At 53.5% G+C, this 17,708-nt stretch overlaps 8 protein-coding genes and 1 non-coding gene across 9 annotated transcripts; 4 read left to right on the forward strand and 5 right to left on the reverse strand.

Annotated features, from left to right (window-relative positions):
- Positions 1 to 19: 19 nt before the first annotated feature.
- Positions 20 to 1,171, reverse strand: MRET_3034 (oxysterol-binding protein-related protein 9/10/11; the record flags this gene model as incomplete). The annotated part of the gene is made up of 1 exon (XM_027629661.1): positions 20 to 1,171. One exon carries the CDS (start codon positions 1,169 to 1,171, stop codon positions 20 to 22), a length of 1,152 nt encoding a protein of 383 aa, XP_027485704.1.
- Positions 1,172 to 1,331: 160 nt separating this feature from the next.
- MRET_3035 (U3 small nucleolar RNA-associated protein 12) lies at positions 1,332 to 4,148 on the forward strand (the record flags this gene model as incomplete). The annotated part of the gene is made up of 1 exon (XM_027629662.1): positions 1,332 to 4,148. The coding sequence occupies one exon, from the start codon at positions 1,332 to 1,334 to the stop codon at positions 4,146 to 4,148; it is 2,817 nt and encodes a 938-aa protein (XP_027485325.1).
- Positions 4,149 to 4,159: 11 nt separating this feature from the next.
- On the reverse strand, positions 4,160 to 5,173 carry MRET_3036 (tubulin-tyrosine ligase family protein; the record flags this gene model as incomplete). Its single annotated transcript, XM_027629663.1, has 1 exon — positions 4,160 to 5,173. The coding sequence occupies one exon, from the start codon at positions 5,171 to 5,173 to the stop codon at positions 4,160 to 4,162; it is 1,014 nt and encodes a 337-aa protein (XP_027485327.1).
- A 304-nt stretch (positions 5,174 to 5,477) lies between these two features.
- On the reverse strand, positions 5,478 to 6,101 carry MRET_3037 (small subunit ribosomal protein S8e; the record flags this gene model as incomplete). Its single annotated transcript, XM_027629664.1, has 1 exon — positions 5,478 to 6,101. One exon carries the CDS (start codon positions 6,099 to 6,101, stop codon positions 5,478 to 5,480), a length of 624 nt encoding a protein of 207 aa, XP_027485326.1.
- Positions 6,102 to 6,410: 309 nt separating this feature from the next.
- On the reverse strand, positions 6,411 to 7,771 carry MRET_3038 (bZIP transcription factor; the record flags this gene model as incomplete). The annotated part of the gene is made up of 2 exons (XM_027629665.1): positions 6,411 to 7,052; positions 7,100 to 7,771. 2 exons carry the CDS (start codon positions 7,769 to 7,771, stop codon positions 6,411 to 6,413), a joined length of 1,314 nt encoding a protein of 437 aa, XP_027485694.1.
- Positions 7,772 to 7,970: 199 nt separating this feature from the next.
- Positions 7,971 to 10,219, forward strand: MRET_3039 (GTPase-activating protein; the record flags this gene model as incomplete). The annotated part of the gene is made up of 2 exons (XM_027629666.1): positions 7,971 to 8,442; positions 8,475 to 10,219. 2 exons carry the CDS (start codon positions 7,971 to 7,973, stop codon positions 10,217 to 10,219), a joined length of 2,217 nt encoding a protein of 738 aa, XP_027485320.1.
- Positions 10,220 to 10,395: 176 nt separating this feature from the next.
- Positions 10,396 to 12,572, forward strand: MRET_3040 (oxysterol-binding protein-related protein 3/6/7; the record flags this gene model as incomplete). The annotated part of the gene is made up of 4 exons (XM_027629667.1): positions 10,396 to 10,465; positions 10,494 to 10,619; positions 10,647 to 10,682; positions 10,708 to 12,572. 4 exons carry the CDS (start codon positions 10,396 to 10,398, stop codon positions 12,570 to 12,572), a joined length of 2,097 nt encoding a protein of 698 aa, XP_027485617.1.
- Positions 12,573 to 12,626: 54 nt separating this feature from the next.
- On the forward strand, positions 12,627 to 12,711 carry MRET_t0051. Its single transcript has one exon. It is a non-coding gene; the product is annotated as a tRNA-Arg (tRNA).
- Positions 12,712 to 12,831: 120 nt separating this feature from the next.
- Positions 12,832 to 17,700, reverse strand: MRET_3041 (cellular morphogenesis regulator DopA; the record flags this gene model as incomplete). The annotated part of the gene is made up of 1 exon (XM_027629668.1): positions 12,832 to 17,700. The coding sequence occupies one exon, from the start codon at positions 17,698 to 17,700 to the stop codon at positions 12,832 to 12,834; it is 4,869 nt and encodes a 1,622-aa protein (XP_027485675.1).
- Between the last annotated feature and the right edge of the window lie 8 nt (positions 17,701 to 17,708).

Below are 17,708 nucleotides of genomic sequence, written 5' to 3' on the forward strand. Positions count from 1 at the left end.
TGCATTAATTCATGTCCCACTACGTGCGCTGAAAACGGAAGCTGTCCTGCTCGGCAGGAACGTGCTTAGACGGCACGACGAGTCGAGCATATTCTGGGTCATTTTCCACGAGCGCAAAGTGCTTCGGTACGTGTTTTGTGCCGTCCTGCTCGCGCTTCTTCCGAAGAGCACGCTGCTCGTTCTCGATGCGCGACTTGTCTTTCGATGCGATATCGTAGTCGCCCGACTTGATGCCGCGCGACACCGTCTGCCACAGGCGGCGACTTTCGTACTCGCCCTGCTGCTCTAGCGGCTTGACGTGAACCTCCTCACGCGCATGCGCATCTGCGTCCCAAAATTCGCCTTGGGCAGGCACCACGGTGCTTTCGTCCACCGTGCTCTTGCCCGACCAGATACCAGAGGCCTGGAAAATGGGCTTCGACAACGGAGATGAAGACGGTGTCACAGTCGCCGTGAAGGAGTGTGGCTTGCCCGTAAAGTAGCCGCGGCCCGAGTAGTGAATCTTGGCCGTCAAGCCCGAAGACGAGTAGATGTACGACGAGTCCGTAAGCTCAATGTACGGCGAGCCAAACCACAGACCATCGATCGACAGCGTCGGCAAAGTAATAAGGTACGTCTCAACGCCCTCAGGACGCTGCAAGCGCATAAAGGCATGGCCGACCTGCACAACGCGAATCGAGCGGCCCGTGAACGACGTTTTTTGGCCACTGTGCCCCTCGACGGATACGCCCGCCTTGGCATTTTCCAAAAAGTACGCCGTGATGGGCGGGTGATGCGACACCTGCTCCGACACAAGGGTCGTTTCGCCCAATTCGCCTTGCGCTGGCCAATTGCCGTAGAACAGCTCGCCCAGCACAGGGTTCAGCGGCTTCTTCTCCGAGCCCATGCTCGTGTTGCGCGACGTGTACTGGCCCTTAAGCGTGCCGATAAACCAGCGCAAAACAGCAATCATGCGCTCCTCCGGCGTCGCACCATTCTGCACGTCGACAAACGACGCTGGGTGCTCGCCCCAGTACGATGGGTACTCCGTCAGCGACACGGGTGAGAGAATGAACGAGGGTGCCGTCATCTTGCTCAGATCACCCGACATGCTTGCGATCGCCTTCAGGAAGTGCATCCATCCTCCCCGGTGCTCCGCAGGAAGCGCTTCACCTTGCTCCGTCTGGGTCATGTTGGCGGTATAGGTGCAGCCACACAGCGGGGTCGGCCCCCTGGGTCGCCAACCTAACGGGCCCACAGCATCGTGCTTTAGTCAGGCTGACGCAGCCCTCCTTTTTTTCCCTGCTCGCTTCGCCACGAGCCCACGACGGCAAGAGGCCACGACGCTAGCGATGGTGCGGTCATACGAGCGCCACGAGGCGACGGCGGCATTCGCGCTCATTGGATCCAATGCAGCGAATGCGCTGCTGGATGCTGATGGAAAGACCGCTTTTCTGCCAGCTCTCGAAGATGTGCTGGTTTGGGATGTGAAGCGTGGCGAGCAGCGCGCCATGTGGCACCAGCTGGGATTCCGCCTGGCGGTGACAGCCATCGCGCGTGCGCCATACCCCCAAGAATCACGCTTTGCTGTTGGATATGCGGATGGCTCGATCCGCCTCTGGGACGCCGAGACATCTACGGTCCTCCTGACGTTCCATGGCCATCAGCGCGCTGTCACTACCTTGGCGTTCGACCCCAAGGCCCTGTTCCTTGCGAGTGGCAGTCAAGACACGAGCGTGATTGTATGGGACGTCGTGGCTGAATCGGGTCTGTTCCGACTCAAGAGTCACCATGACGCTATCACGGGCGTGGCATTTGTCCCTCGCCAGCACGATACCTACTATCTGGTCTCCACAGCCAAGGACGGCTTCTTGAAGCTGTGGGACCTTCAGCTACAGCACTGCATCGAGACGGTCGTGTCAGGTGACGAACAGCTGTGGAGCCTGGCCGTGCATGACAGCTTGGATGACACCCTCGTGTTGACCGGCGGCTCCAACGGGCATGTGCGTTTGTGGCGCGCCTCGCACGATGTGTTGCAGCGCGGTCTGCAAACGAGCGCAGACGATACATCACGTCGCTTTTTTGAGTCGCACGGCACTCTCGAGCTGCCATCTGGCCACCGCGTTGCTCAGCTGGCCGTATACGCCTCGTACATGGCTGCCGCGAGTGGCGATCGTGCCGTGCATGTGTATCGCATTCGCACTCTCGAAGAAGCACAGAAAAAGCAGCAGCGTCGCGTCAAACGGGCGCGCGAAAAGGGAGATGACAGTGTTGATGCAGCCATGCCCATGACGTGGCTTACACGCCTAGAACCGTACGTGATTGTCCGCCCCACCATCGGGCGGATCCGCAGTTTCGCCTTCCCGAGTGGACATACCCAGCCGACGCCAGATGTGGCCGTGCCGATTCTGTGTGCGCTCACGACCAACTCTGCCGAGATTCACTCAATTCCGTCGCCGCCACGCACCAAGGCCGAGAAGCAAAGCGTCGCCATCGAGGCGAGTGTCTCGCATGTGCTAGAGCTGCCAGGTCACCGCAGCGATATCCGTGCCGTGGCTCTGTCCAGTGACGACACGCTATTGGCATCCGTGTGTGGCAGTGGCCAGCTCAAGATTTGGAACGTGCGTACGGGCCGATGCATCCGAACGTTGGCTGTCTCGGCTTTTGCGCTGTGTGTGACATGGCTTCCCGGTGATCGATACGTGCTGGTCGGATGCAAGGACGGGTCACTACACACATTCGACGTGCCGGCCGCCATGCCTGTCGAGACGCTCGAGGCACATAGTGGTCCTCTCTGGAGTTGTGCCATACATCCCAGCGGCTTGAGTGCTGTCACGGGCAGTGCCGACAAGCAGGTCAAGTTCTGGGACTTGGAAATGGCGCCTGCCGAGGACGGTGCGCCGCCCCAACTCTCACTCGTGCATGTGCGGACGCTTCAACTCACAGACGACGTGCTGTGCGTGCGGTACTCACCCGACGGGCGTCTCCTGGCCGTCTCGCTCTTGGATCACACGGTCAAGGTGTTCTACGCTGACACGCTGAAATTCTTCTTGTCGCTGTATGGCCACAAACTGCCTGTGTTGGCGCTCGACATATCTGACGACTCAAAGCTGTGTGTCACATGCAGTGCAGACAAGAACGTGAAAATCTGGGGTCTCGATTTCGGCGATTGCCACCGCAGCCTGTTTGCGCATGACGACTCGATAATGGCTGTGTCCTTTGAGCACGGCATGCAAGGTGGTGGCCTCATGGGCGGCCGCGAAGGTGCTTCACACCGGTTTTGGACAGCCGGCAAAGATGCCAAGGTCAAATACTGGGATGGTGACCGCTTTGTCGGCGTACAAACCATGGAAGGACATCATGGCGAGGTATGGGCACTGGCGACCGGGCACCACGGTCGGGTCGTCGTGACCGCAGGGGCAGATCGAAGTATCCGCGTGTGGGAAAAGACGGACGAGCCGTTGTTTTTGGAGGAAGAGCGCGAAAAAGAACTCGAGCAAATGTACGAAAGTGCCGCGCCACCACAGGAAGACACGGCGGATGCTGAGGCCACGTCCGTGAGCAAGGCCACAACTGAGTCACTCATGGCCGGCGAACGCATCCTAGAGTCTTTGCACACGGCGGATGCCGATATCGAGCAGCGTGAACAGGCGCAGCGCCTAGGCCAAGATGTACCGGTCCATCCTCTCGTCCAGGCGATGTTTAGTGAAATGGAGACACCAGATACGTACAAGTACGTGCTCCGTGTCGTGGAGAAGATTCCGCCGACGCACATGGAAGACGCGTTGCTGGTATTGCCATTCGACAAAGTCGTGAGCCTGTTCCGATACATTGACGTTTGGATCACACGAGAGTGGAACGTGTCTTTGAGTGCGCGCATCCTCTTTTTCCTGATGCGAACGCATCATGCCCAAATTGTGTCGAATCGCGTTATGCGCACGACACTCGTACGACTGCGCACACATGTCAAGAATGTGCTCGCCAAACAAAAGACACTTGTGGGCTTCAACCTGGCAGCATTGCGGTACCTTCAACAACAACATCTCTCGCGGCGCACGACCGAGCTCTTTGAGCGCCCCGAGACGCAACTGCATGAACTTGACGAGGCAGCTGTGCATGCCAAGCTGCACGAGAATGCCAAGCGGAAACGGAAGCTCGTGGTTCGTTGATCGTACATACACTATAGCTGAGGAGGTGGGCGTGTACCTGGTTCGACATGCTCGAAGCGCGCAACCAGGCGCGAGATGGAAATGTAGCCGTGATGAATGGCCCAGGCATCCGTGCCAGGCTGTGGGTCTGAAGGGCACATGGCGCGGCTCAGATTGGGGCGGAAAGCGAGGTAGGAACACGCGGGATCCTCGTCCACTGGCTCCTTGGGGTCAATACCCAGGGGCTTGACGCGCTCCTCGTTATCTCGATCGGACGGCAGGGGATATAGTTGTTCATGACGACTCGACCAGATCCGTGTCCAGTACACGGACGGTTGTGTGAGTGTCTCCGCGATCGGCACATTGATCGAGTACGACTCGACATTCGTATCTGTATCCCATGCATCGTACAATTTCTCACATAGCCTAGCGGTGTGCTCACACGCGAGTCGTGCCATAGCATCGAAAGCATCGGGCGCGAGAGCGGGACCAGACGCACGACTCTTGTCCAACGTCGGCGGGTCTTGCATAAAGTGGCAAAAACTGATCGCAATCGATCGTACATCGCACAGCGATCCCGACAACGCTCCTCCCAACGTGCCAGACGAAATCGAAAAGGCAGTGCCTGTATTACGCCCAAAGTTCGGGCCAGACAGCACAAGATCAATCGGACCGGCGTCACCGCCTAAAAGGGCCTCGCCCGTGTACAGTCCAATGTTCGTACATGTCGACGGCACGCCATCCACGAGTACCCACTCGCCAATTTCTCCGCGTTCTGTATTAATTTTTCGACGCACATGGCTCCAGCATAGGTGCGTGTCTGGATGCGTGCCTAGAAAGTTGTCACGCAGTGGATAGTAGTACCAGTATCGTACCCGCGACGACGTCACACTGTAGTTGGTGCCGCTCCATGACTTTTGCGAGCTTGGGAGAACGACACGCACATTCCACCCACGTGCAACAAGTTTCTGATACAGATCAAGGACATACGGTGATGTCGCTGACGGCGGTCCGTCATCGTTCACGATCAGAGCATGAGGTGGCATGGTCGTACAGCTGCAAGGTGCACGGCCACGTGGAGGTATACTGGGCCATGACATTCACGTGTCAACGAGCAAAGCGCCCACGGCCAACGGCACTCAGAATCTACATTGAAGCAAAAGAAATAGGTCGTATTTTTTGGGTAAGGATGCATAGCTAGGCCTAGAATAAGGCTAAGTACATACAGTGGATGCCGCGTGTATAGCACGTCCACAGCACAGGCTTAAACGCAGTGTAAGCCCGTGCACATTGTGTGCATCCGAACACTTGCAAACAGACCACTTTTGGATATCCCCCAAGTTACACACTTTATGCGTGCTTCGACTTGGCCGAACGGAGACGACGAATGTAGAACTCGAGCTCCGAACCCTCAAGGATGTAGCCGTCAGCGCGACCCGACTGGCCAGGGCGGCTGGCAATCACAGCGTAGAGACGACCAGCCGAGAACTGCTGCTCCACAAGCGGCTCCACCTTGCCATCCTTGCGGCGCTCGGCCAGCTTGCGCTCGACGTGGTTGCTCTTCTTCACATTCTCCTCCGTGGGGGCGGTACCAGGCATACGGCGCTTCGTCACGGGCTGGCCGTAGTGCTTCTCGTAAGCCATACGGAAGGGCGTGGCATCAATCTGAATAACGGCACCCTTCACGAGCGTGTTAGTACGCACAAGCTCGTTGTTCGAGGCATTGTACACGACACCGAGAATACGGGTCTTCGCGGTGATGTGCTCCGAACCCCAGGCGAAGTTGCCGCTGTCGAGACGGAGAGCACGGGGCTTGATGTTGCCACCGCGCACACGCACGTCGTGAATGCGCTTAGGGCCGATACGGGTGTTGGCGGCCTGACGACCGAGCTCGAATTGCCTCTTCTTGCGGTAGTAGGCGTGGCGAGCACCAGTGGCTGACCGCTTGTGACGCGAGTCCCGAGTAATACCCATATTGAGCCTGCCATAGTCAGTATGCTGTCCATAAAACGTGCGGGTGCCGCATCACACATCTAAGTGAACACAGTCACTCGGCCTGCGACGCACACCCGTTATGCTAAACTCACCTTGACGAGAGTTCGTGGGTAGGGCGTGAGCTTCGACGGAAGACAGGCCTTACCTTGCCTGTCCAGACGCAAGTCGTACCACGTGATGTTATAGTTCATCACGTGCATTGATACCAAGCACGGTACGAGGTGGAGGACATCCGCCACCGCGCAACGGTTGCGCACACGCCAAGCGTAAGGAATCAAACCATCGTGGCTACTTACAAGGTACAAAAGAGTCGTATGTAGAGGTGAGCGGCCAGGAAGCAGAAACATCCGAGGGTAGAGTTTCCAGCGGAATGTCCACATCCAAATAATTAAATGTAGGGGAGAGACTGAATGGACTTGCCTCTTGCGCATTGGATGACAACATAGAGGGCAACACAGGCTCATAGAAAGCAAGCCCATCAGATGGAATCGTGACAGATGTATGCGAGAAATCTTCATTTACATCAAATACATCCGTGGATGGAGTAAAAGAAGACACAAGGAGGCTCAGATCAGAAGGTGCGGGGGTCATACTCAAACGGTCACTTGGGGTCTCGCATACTTGCGAAGAACCAAATCCATTTTGTGCTGAGGAATCTTGAGACGAAGACGGAGTACAGGAGATGGCGTCAAAGTTCCATGATGGAGTTGTGGGTAAGTGCATCGAGTCGTCATTTTTGCCGTCGTCAGAGGCAAGGACTGAGATACTCGGTAGCATGGCGTCAAGCGAGGAGTTTGGCGGCGTGAACAAGCCGCGCCTTTCAGATGCGCATCCGGAAGCAACGCTGCTGCCGTTGGCTGCTGCATGGGCCGACAAAGTGACTTGGTCCTGATCACCTTCGCGCTCGAGTCTGACTGATCCGGTAGCACCCGCTGCAGGGCCTCATCGTTTGTTTGGGACAAACGACTGGTTGCCTTCGCTGCTGGAAGACAAGTGCTGTCAGTAGTCTCGTGTGCAATGGGACTCGAAGGACCTGCCTCTGTCGGCGCAGCGGCCGGCGCTGCATTTGCTCGAGCGACATCCGATTCGGACACGTTTGTTCCACCGCCATTTACCCCATGATCGACGCTTTGTAACTTCATATCACGCATACTTGCCATAGACGAACTGACATCAGTGGCACCCGGATGAGACTTGACCCAATCTCCAACGATGGACTCAAATTGACGTAGTCTCTTACTTAGTTCTTCCACTTTGGATTCCAATTGAGCACACCTTAGGGATGCAGCATGCTCACGTTGCATACTGGCCTGCTTGTCCGCGCGAAGTGTCGCTAATTCATACTCGATTTGATCCATGTAAGCTTTCTTTTTCTCCCGAGATACTTGAGCAGATTTGCGGTTACGTTGTTGTCTAGCCAGGCGCCGAGCTAGTTTCTCATCTTCTGTCGACTTGCGTCCCTTACATGCAGGCATGTATGAAGAGGGTAGTGCTTCTGCCGGTCGCTTGGAGGATGATGGCAAAGCCGGTGATGACACGGATGATGAAACTGAGCTCGGACTCAGAGAGCCGTTGCTCCCTGACTCGGTGCACACAAGCAACGTCGGATCTATGACTGTAGTCATTTCCGCAGACATTGTTGAGGGCATAAAATCTTCTTCCACGTATGCGTGCACCGAGACCCGGGTGTGCTTTAATAGAGAAACCTTTATACAACGGATGACGTGGAAGTGCCGTGCTGCGCCACAATTTCCACGTGGCCAGACCACGTGGCTATACTTCCCCACATGCAAGGGAATGCATGCTTGCTGCACTCGAGTAGGCCTTCATTACGTGTCTCCCCAACTTATGCCTCGAAAAAAGGCAGCAGCTCCTCAGAAGGAGCGTAAATCCAGTTTGGTTGTGACAGAAGATGAAGATACTTCAACTGTTGCAGATAACGAGATGGAGGAGTTCATCGACTCGGAATCTAAAAGTGGTGCTCCTACAGAGAGTGAGGTCACAGAGAGTGAGGTGACGACGAGCTCTGAGACCACGGAAGATGAAGATGAGGTGTCGGTGGATGATGAGGGCGAAGAAGATGAAGAAGAAGAAAGTGAAAATGACTCTGACGAAGAAGATGATGCCGATGAGGAGGAAGAGGAAGAGGACGAAACAGATGATGATAATGAAGCGGAGGAAACAGATGATGATTCTGATGAGGAGGAAACAGAAAGTGATACTGATAAGGAGGAAGAGCAGATAACAAGAGATAACGATAATAAAGAAGTGAAAAAGAAAAAGAAAGAAACTGAAGGCAAAAACAGGGTGAATTCGAACAGTATGTATACTTGTTAAGCACTGACATTAAAGCCCCTGATGCAAACAGTGCGCTTGCAATCGAGGAACATCAAAAATCGGCGAAGCCATTTGCTTCGGCTTTGCGCGAGTCTCGTGCAGGAACTTTGGACTTGAAAAATGAACCTATGGACATCGATTCTGCCAGAGCTTTCATGTCTTCTTTAAAGATTGATCCAATGTCTCCATCTGTAGGAGCCGCGTCAATGATTGAGCCAGAACATTTTATTGAGAATCCATTCGCTGAGCCTGAGGAAAAAGAAAATGCGGTTACTCAAGATGCACGAAAGAAGCGTCCATTGCCTATGGCATCGACATCTGCCAACACAGACAAGTATCGGACAGCAGCAGAAAATGCTAATAAAGTCAATGAGGCCGAGTATGACTTGATCCTTGCACGCATGGTTTCTCAAAATCGCAAACTTAATCTCGATCCAAGATCGATGCGCCGAAATGCTGTGGGTATGGGAAAACTCCAGGAGAGTTTTGAGCGTCTACAGCGAGAGTATCATTCACGAAATGAGGCAAATGCAGAAGGCCTGGGAGTACGGAGCAAGGAATTTGGCTTGTCTGACGATGATCAGGATGCAGAGCATATCGACTGGGAGCTTTGGGGCGGATTGATCAAGAATTTTAGCACGGTGCTTGCCACAAGTCCTATCGAACTTAGTAAAGCTATTTATGCTGGTGTTCCGCACTCATTGCGAGGCATGCTTTGGCAGCTGCTTAGCAGCAGCAAAGACGAAGAGCTCGAGACACAATATAAGCGCTACTTGAACCAACCATGTTCGTATGACTCGGCCATCCGACGTGACTTGAACCGCACATTCCCCACGCAAGAATTTTTTCGCGATGCTAAAGGTATGGGCCAAGGTAGTTTGTACCATGTTGTCAAGGCTTACGCATTGTATGATCCAGAATGCGGTTACTGTCAGGGCATGCAATTTATCGTTGGACCACTGCTGCTGAACATGCCCGAGGAGGAAGCTTTTTGTGTTCTTGTTCATCTAATGGAAAATTATGATCTCCGAGGCCACTTTATCCCTAATATGCCGTCCTTGCAACTTCGACTATTTCAATTCGACAGGCTCGTCGAAGATATGCTTCCTATGTTGCATGCCCATTTTTTGCGCTGTGGCATCAAGAGTACTATGTACGCCAGTCAGTGGTTCATGACACTCTTTTCGTACCGTTTTCCTATGGAGATCGTGTACCGGATTCTGGATGCCGTGTTCTCTGAAGGTATTGATGCTGTTTTCCGCTTTGCCATTGCACTTCTTCGCAAAAATGAGGATAAGTTGCTTACCCTCGATTTTGAAAACTGTCTTGATTTCGTGAAATTAAACCTGACGCGGGTGTATTTTGATATCTCAGATGATGGGAAGCACAAGCATTCGCAGATATCTGAGCTGGTACGCGATGCTTTTCAAGTCAGGATCACTCAATTCACGCTCGACACATACGCCAATGAGTTCTATGATCAGGTCAATGCCGCCAACAGGAAAGAACTAGAAATGGATTCACTTCGCTTGCTCAATAGAAATCTGCGACTGCGTGTACAGTCGCTAGAAGAGCAACTTAGTCACCTCAACACCGAACACGTACAGCTCGTAAAACGCGTGGTGACAGAGAAGCTGTCTCATGAAGAAATTGCTGAGGAACTAGTTCGCTATAAGATCATGTACGCGGAAGCAGTTCTGCAAAATGACAAGGGCAGGCGCCCCACGCAAGCCTCGACTCCTACTATACCCACACCTTAGTATAGATAGCGTGCTCCTTGAGCTGATCTAGGCCCGAGCACAACAAAGAACATCTTGTGGAGGCCTCCCCTTGATGGCTTCAATCACATGCCTCTGTTTAGGTCACTTGGACGGGTTCTGAGCGCCCAACAAATTGCTTCTCCACATCACAAGCACGAGCATCTATCGCTTGCAACATGGACGCAAGCACCGCGCCTGTCATGCACTCAGGGTGGGTGCTCAAAAAGAAGAAGAAAAAGATGCAAGGTAGGCATTTTTTGATCGCTGACAGAAGGTTACGCGAAGCGCTGGCTGATTATATTTGAAGATGGCACGCTCTCATATTCCATCAAGCCAGAGAGTGAGTCACGCGGTATTATCGAAGTGCCTCATGCCAGCGTAAGTTCTGATATTCGACATGGTATGTTGTTGAAGGTATTTACGACAGGAACGATCCATGTTGATAGCGGATCGAATGTATTTCGTACGTGACATGAATCTAACTCCAGATTTCAAAATGCTCAATGAGAAGGACTTCAGTGTATGGCGGATGGAGCTACGCAAGTTTTTGTACCATTGGCAGGGTGAGGTACTGCTTCCTCCCAAGCTGCTGACAGGAAGCTTGGGTTCATCTATGGAGCGCGCCGATGAACTCTTGAACTCGAGTATTCGTTCTTTAGAGCTGATCAACGCGTCAAGCGCCTCTATTGATATCAAGAATGTGCTCGTTGCACTTGGCCAAGTTCAGGAGCAGCATGCACTGATGCGTCAACATTTAGCTCGGCGTCCGCGTAGTGAGACTTCCCGCACCACCACGCCGGTCAACAACTCGAGGTCTCGTCCTGGGCATTCTCACCTTGCCACGGCATCACCAAATGGCGCTGCAGGGACTTCAGCATCTGTAGCGAGTTTCCTGAACGTGGATGCCGATACAGCACTGGACAGCACCCCCTCATCAGTCATATCTGCCGATGAAGGTGACTTTGACTTTTATGATGCGGACGATATGGTAAATGGTGTCGAGTATGAAATGAACGAATGCGATAACGATGATTATGGCTGCGTGGCTGAAGTAGAACAAGATGATGCCGATGATGATGAAGATGACTATGCATTTGAAGAGAGCAACGCTGATGTGCTCAGTCCTCATGTAAGCACAGCCATCACGCCTATGAATACCACTCAAAATCAAATTACGTACCGCAAGACATTACCTGCTCCCGTAACTGGAGAAGAAATGTCGCTTTTTTCGATTTTGAAGAAAAACGTTGGAAAGGACTTATCAACTATCTCGTTCCCTGTCACATTCAATGCGCCCCTCTCCATTTTGCAGGCTGTGGCAGAAGAGTATGAATATGCGCCCTCTCTGCTAGAGCGAGCTGCCCAGACTAGAGATCCCGCGGAGCGTATCGCGCTGGTCGGTGCATTTGCTGTGAGTGGCTATGCATCCACGTCTGTGCGTTCGAGTCGTAAACCATTCAATCCTCTTCTTGGCGAAACATATGAATGTGTTCGAACAGACCGACGCCTCCATTTTCTAGCGGAAAAAGTGGTACATCGCCCACCTGTGACAGCATCCTATGCATATGGTGCTGGATGGAAAGTCTCTGCCGCAGGGACTGTGAAAAACAAGTTCTGGGGAAAATCTCTTGAGCTTATCGCGGAAGGAGCAGAAATTGTTGAACTTGACACAGGGGACAAGTACAGCATCGTCAAACCAAGTTCATTCATGCGAAACCTACTGGCAGGTACCAAGTACTTGGAGCATGTCGGTGAGATGAGTGTGACGAACCTGTCTACGAATGAGTCCTTGGTTATTCGCTTTAAGGAAGGATCAATGTTTGGTGGCGTGGCAAATCGGAATCATATTGAAGGTGTGGTTTACGATGCAAACAAGAGCAAAGTCGGTGAAATGAAAGGCCGCTGGGATGAGCGCATATTTCTTACTAACAACAATGCTACCACAAGTGTGCTGTGGCAATCCGAAAAGATACCACCCGATGCATCTGACTACTACGGATTCACGTACTTTGCTATGTCGCTAAACGAAATTACTGACGACATTCGATCTATTCTCCCTCCTACAGACTCGCGGTTACGCCCGGATCAGCGCGCATTGGAAGATGGTGATGCTGACAAGGCAGAGGCGCTAAAACTCGAGCTTGAAGGGCATCAGCGAGAACGCCGCAAGAAGATGGAAGCTGCGGGTGAGACGTACCACCCCCAATGGTTCCACCCTAGTAACAATGGCGTAGGCTGGGCATATGGTGGACCGGATGGACGTGAATACTTTACCATTCGAGAGCAAATCAAACAATCACAAAGTCAATGGAACGTTCCCATGGCCCAAATTTTTGAGGTGCATCGGCCCTGACGGCTTCCTTGCATTTTGTCCATATTCACTCATGCTCATAAGACTACCCGGAAATGGCCGGTTAGCACAATTGGTAGTGTGTCTGACTACGATTACATCGGTAATCAGGAGGTTGCGGGTTCGAGCCCCGTGCTGGTCATCTTTTTGCACCCCGCCGCAATTAGCGTGCATTACGCGACAGCTTTGTTCTCATGGAATTGGGCACTCAAATTGGGCCCAATTTATGCTGAATCTTTTTTTTTTAATTTAGCTGACACAATTATGTATTCGTATGTATCGGTTCGAATAGGTCGTGCAAGAGGCACGCATTAATGTTGTCCCAATCCAAAGTGGCATGGAAATCGCACTGGTAAAAGGCGCGGGATGCCGTAGCGAAAAAAGGCTGGAGAGTTGATATGGTCGCAACACTTGACATCTGCAGTAAAGGCCGACGCTGTTGAGCGCGCTCCAACGAATCGTTTGCATCAAACACCAGTTCCCGTTGGCATTCGCTCACGAATTTGGCGAGGCAGTCGAGAAGGGAGTCTGCCATGTAGGAGGATGCTGGATTAGTCGCATCGGGAGTGTCAGTGATGAGGAGCCACTGATGAATCTGGAAATCGTCCGTCTGCAACGTTATCAAAAAGTCAGCGAGTTTGACGACGGAAAATACCAGTTGCAGTCTGTCCGATTTGTCCGCCGGCAGATCGACTTTGGCCTGTGCCAGAATTCGCACCATTTCCGTTAAAATAATCGGCCAGAATCCTGTTAAGTGCTGCGACGCAAAGCGGCAGAGAAACACCCGCATGCACAAATACACTTCGGCATGTACGAGATCAGCTGGCGAAGACCGCAAAATATCCACAACCTTTTCTTGAATGAGCGGAAGCTGAGCAAGAAAGGCATTCGTTTCGCTCGTATACACAACATAGGACAGGCGCCGAATGGCACCGACCCGCGCGAATAAATCAGAGTCGCGGCTTGTGAATAAATTTGAAGAAGCCGTGGAAATACGTCCGATCACATCAGAGAGACGATCGCGCTCACTGCGGAAGAGCGCCGCGATCATAGGCGCCCATTGCTTACCCATATCGAGGCTCTGTGCAAAGAAGCGCACATCGAAGAATGTATCCAGCACGTATGAGCGCCACGTCTTGGACGTCGCAGGAAGCTGTGTGAGACTCTCAAGCACTTCGAACAATAAGGGCTCTGGCTCCCATGATCCCTGACGGGCGCGGAAACCAGGTGCCAAAATGTAGTAGGCGAGACTTGCTGATACACTCTGAATCTTGTCTTGATCGACGCGCAACGTTGTGAATGCTGGGAGAACCATGGAGCAGAGAGTCTGTACAACTGAGGTGGGCGATACCACATCACTGGGAGTCTCGCCACGATCGCTCGCCACGGATGGAGCGTCGCTATCACGGCCAGACGAAATATCCAGACTGCGGCCATACAGCGAGATAGTCAGCTCACAAAGACGTACGAACGCATCCTGTACATCGCGGCGCGTTCGTTGTTCGTTAAACAGGTTTGAGTCCGTCAGCTTCGTTCCCATCACCGTTGTGAGGCGAAGCGCATGGTATACGACGTAGGGGCTAGTCGTTTGAGCCATCGTTCGCGCTAAAAGCGACATAATGGGCCATACCTGTGCGATGCTCCCTGCGTCCAGTTTGGTGGCATACAATTCCAAAAGGCGGAACAGGACTGGTTCACTTAGTATGCTTGTCGACACACGTCCGCTGCGATTCTTTGGCACCTTGGACGAAATGGCGTCGCATACAGAAGAGAAAATAAGCTGCGCACTGGATGTGAGGTGCTCTAATAACGCCAGTGTGGCATCATCCACGTATGAACGATGCATGTCTCGCGTGGAACATCGCCACCAGTGTTCAATGACCGCATCCAGTGTCATGGACGTGTCCATGGCCCAGAAGCGCTCTAGCACAGCTGCACTGCCTGCGATGCTCTGCGGCAGACACGCACAGTCGCGACCAACAAACCACACGTACGCTACGGCTTGCAGTGCAAGCACGGCATGTCGTCGAACCGTGGTCTCCTGCGTTGTTGGTCCGCTCGCTGTTTCAGCTTGGAATACGCTGGAAATGTTGCCGAGAATACTACTCGGCGGTGTAGCGTCATCTTGTCGGGGCCGGGCATGGTATGCGCGGGAAAAAGCACTGGCGAGCGCCGTCTCGAGCAGCCGCATGAGCGCTTCTACCTCCGCCTCGGTACGTGGGACGCGATCCAACGTGATCGACACGTCTGGCTCCAATGCATGCTGCGCAGAAAAAGGGCGGATCGTACACACAAGCATCTCACGTAGAACATGGCAAAGTGGCAACAAAAATGCCTGTATATCCTGCATGGCAGGTAGCACTGCATGCACAAAGTCGGTCCATGCCAACAAAGCCGTATCGTTAGGAGCGTGCGTCATGCCACGGCGCACGAGATCGGCGTATACGGCGCACTCTTCATCACTCAACGTTACATCACGCAACACCCGTGCGAAAACTCCCAGCACCATGATCTGACGCGTCGCATCGCGCGCATCGATCGACAATAGCAAAACATCCACGAGCGATTTCTCCACGTCTGTGCACCATGCCGCGCCGGGCTCCATGCTCAGAATCGCATCCAATACCTCGAGGCCAAGCGACACGGTCGACGCATCACGATCATGTGGCCCACCTGAGCGGAGAAGCAGCATGACATCGTCCTTCAGCACATCAATGAGCGAGCCGCCCTGTTCTTCGTCTGTGCCGTCCCATGCGACATGCACACATTCTTTTCCGGCGATATGCAGGAGTGCAGCGAGCATGCGTAAATAGTACTGTGTATACGCGCGATCCCATGGCATATGATACGTATATGCATCGATCATGCGCCCTGCCACAGCGACGCCCACGTGTGTCCGCTGCATAGGTACCCGCCTTAGCAAACGAGACAACATGCATAAAATGGCATCATAAGTGCGCACATAAGTCTGGAGCCATACATGGCTCTCATGCTGCTCCAGCATATCGTGCGAATGCAACCGATCCAGAATGAGCAGAACACATGCTGGGATGTGCGTCGCAGTCTGTTGAGTCGTGCATCGCCATAGCGTGCCGACTGCATGCATCGCTCGCTCCCGCCCTGTACCACTCAGCTCGGCGCACACAACAGCGGCGCCACGCTCGCCTTGAGCTAGAGCGCACACGCTCCAAAATAGCTCGACAGCTGCGGCATGATGCTGGAAGGCGTGTGGCTGCAAATACTCTAGGAGCTTTTGCACCACCGTTTCCAGATGCGCACCACGGAACAAGAACGAGGCATCCACAGCGCTGCTCTTCGTAATATGCACAGCCATGTGCAAAACCGCTTCGAGTTGCTCAAACGTACGTGTGTGGGCGATATAGGCAAATAAGGCTTCGTTTTGCACATGCATGCGTACCGAGCATCCAGCCTCGACGAGCTTGTCCATCGCACTTACGAGCACCGCACAGCATGTGACTGTAGCAGGTGGTTGCGACATAGCCACACTCAGAATCGCCTCTAGCCAAGCTGTGCACATGCTAGTGTCTTGTAGTGTCGGTACGCGTTCAGGCGGTGCGTCCGAGAACCACTGCTCGGCTGGCTCATCCAGGGGCGCGGAAGTGTTTGTGTGCTGCGCAAATGCATGAATGTCCAACACGCCCATCAGATCTTGAAGTAGCTCGAGCAATGCACCAGCCAATTCAGGTGAGGCATCTTTTACGAGCTGCGGAATGGCAAGAGCCACAACAGGAAGATGTACATGAAGTGCCTCTGGTTCATGCGGGCGAAATTGACGCAAAATGTACTGAAAGAGGCGGACAGTCTTCTTGTCCTTTATGCCGCGATAGAGCGACTGGTACAGCATGTAGTCATCCATCGCCATAAACAACGTCTGAGCCGTGGGGTATAATTCCTCATCGTGATGTATTTGGCATGTTTGAAACACGTCAAGGACGGTGGTACGGAGCAGGGGCTGAGCCATGGCGCGCTTGTCCATTAGCGACACGTACATCTTAAACGCACGCTGGGCTTGGTTCTTTTGCTGCATCGCACTCAGCAACATATGCGCCACATGCGACCTTGCATGTGTCTCAAAGTACGTTTGTTGAGCCGCATCCGACTCGTCCGAGCCGAGGAGCCACGAAAAGAGGCGGCGATTCAAACTGATGTCGCGTCGAAGCACCGTATCAAGAGCCGCATCCAAGAGTCTGATCTTGTCCGGCACTTGCTCAAATACAGGTGTATCTAGAGCTACGCGCGTCACGAGAAAATCCAGAGCTTGTCGTCGCACAAGCAGGGCCTGATCGCGTAGAGCGTGTGAGATGGCACAGCCAAGCAGGGGCACGTCCAGCTCTCTCGGCTCTTCGATTTTGGGCATGCGGCGCGCCAAGTAGTGGAAGGCGCTTAGCCTGACAGTGGGTGAAGTGATCATCACTTTCCACATGGTGCGGATAAAAAAGGGCCATTGTACGGAGGCGGCGAGACGGTCCAACAGTGTGATGACGCGGTCAAAAAACTCGCTCGACTCTTCCTCGACGCCTGGAAGTAGGGAGAGAAGCAAGGCACGCGTCATGGGGCGCAAGTCTGTGTGAAGCGGCAAATAAAAGCGTTCGTATATATCCAGGACCAACGGACGTACCGAGGTCGCCGCATGTGGGAAGAATGGCAGCAGGCCCGGCGTCCAAACCTGCAGGTCACGACGTAGTCCATCCACACCGATAGCCGTGAAAATATACATATATACTTCAAGCGCGCGCGTATGCACACCGGACGGTAAGGCAGGGTTCAGACATTGCGATAAGCGTTTCGCGACGACAAGCTTCGTCGGAATGACATGGTAGCTCGCCGAGGACGTCTGTAGTGCCTTTAGTAGACGCGTCAGAAACGATATGAAGTCGGCCCACTCCGCCACGTTCTCAAATTTCGCCAGCGCCTTATCCACCGATGCCTGGTACCGTTTGAAGGCCACATCCTGGTAGAGAGCCTTTTCACTCTGCTCAGCCCAACGCTTCTGCTCGTACTTGGCCTCAGCACTGCGCCACAAATCATGCGCTTCTTCCTCACCTGCACCAGTCGTCGCATTCGTCGGCATCTGCCGCGTCACCAGTGCATCTGGATGAAACGCCGTCATCAGAGCGT

This window comes from Malassezia restricta, chromosome V, assembly GCF_003290485.1.
Source record: "Malassezia restricta chromosome V, complete sequence".
NCBI classification, from domain to species: Eukaryota; Fungi; Basidiomycota; class Malasseziomycetes; order Malasseziales; family Malasseziaceae; genus Malassezia; species Malassezia restricta.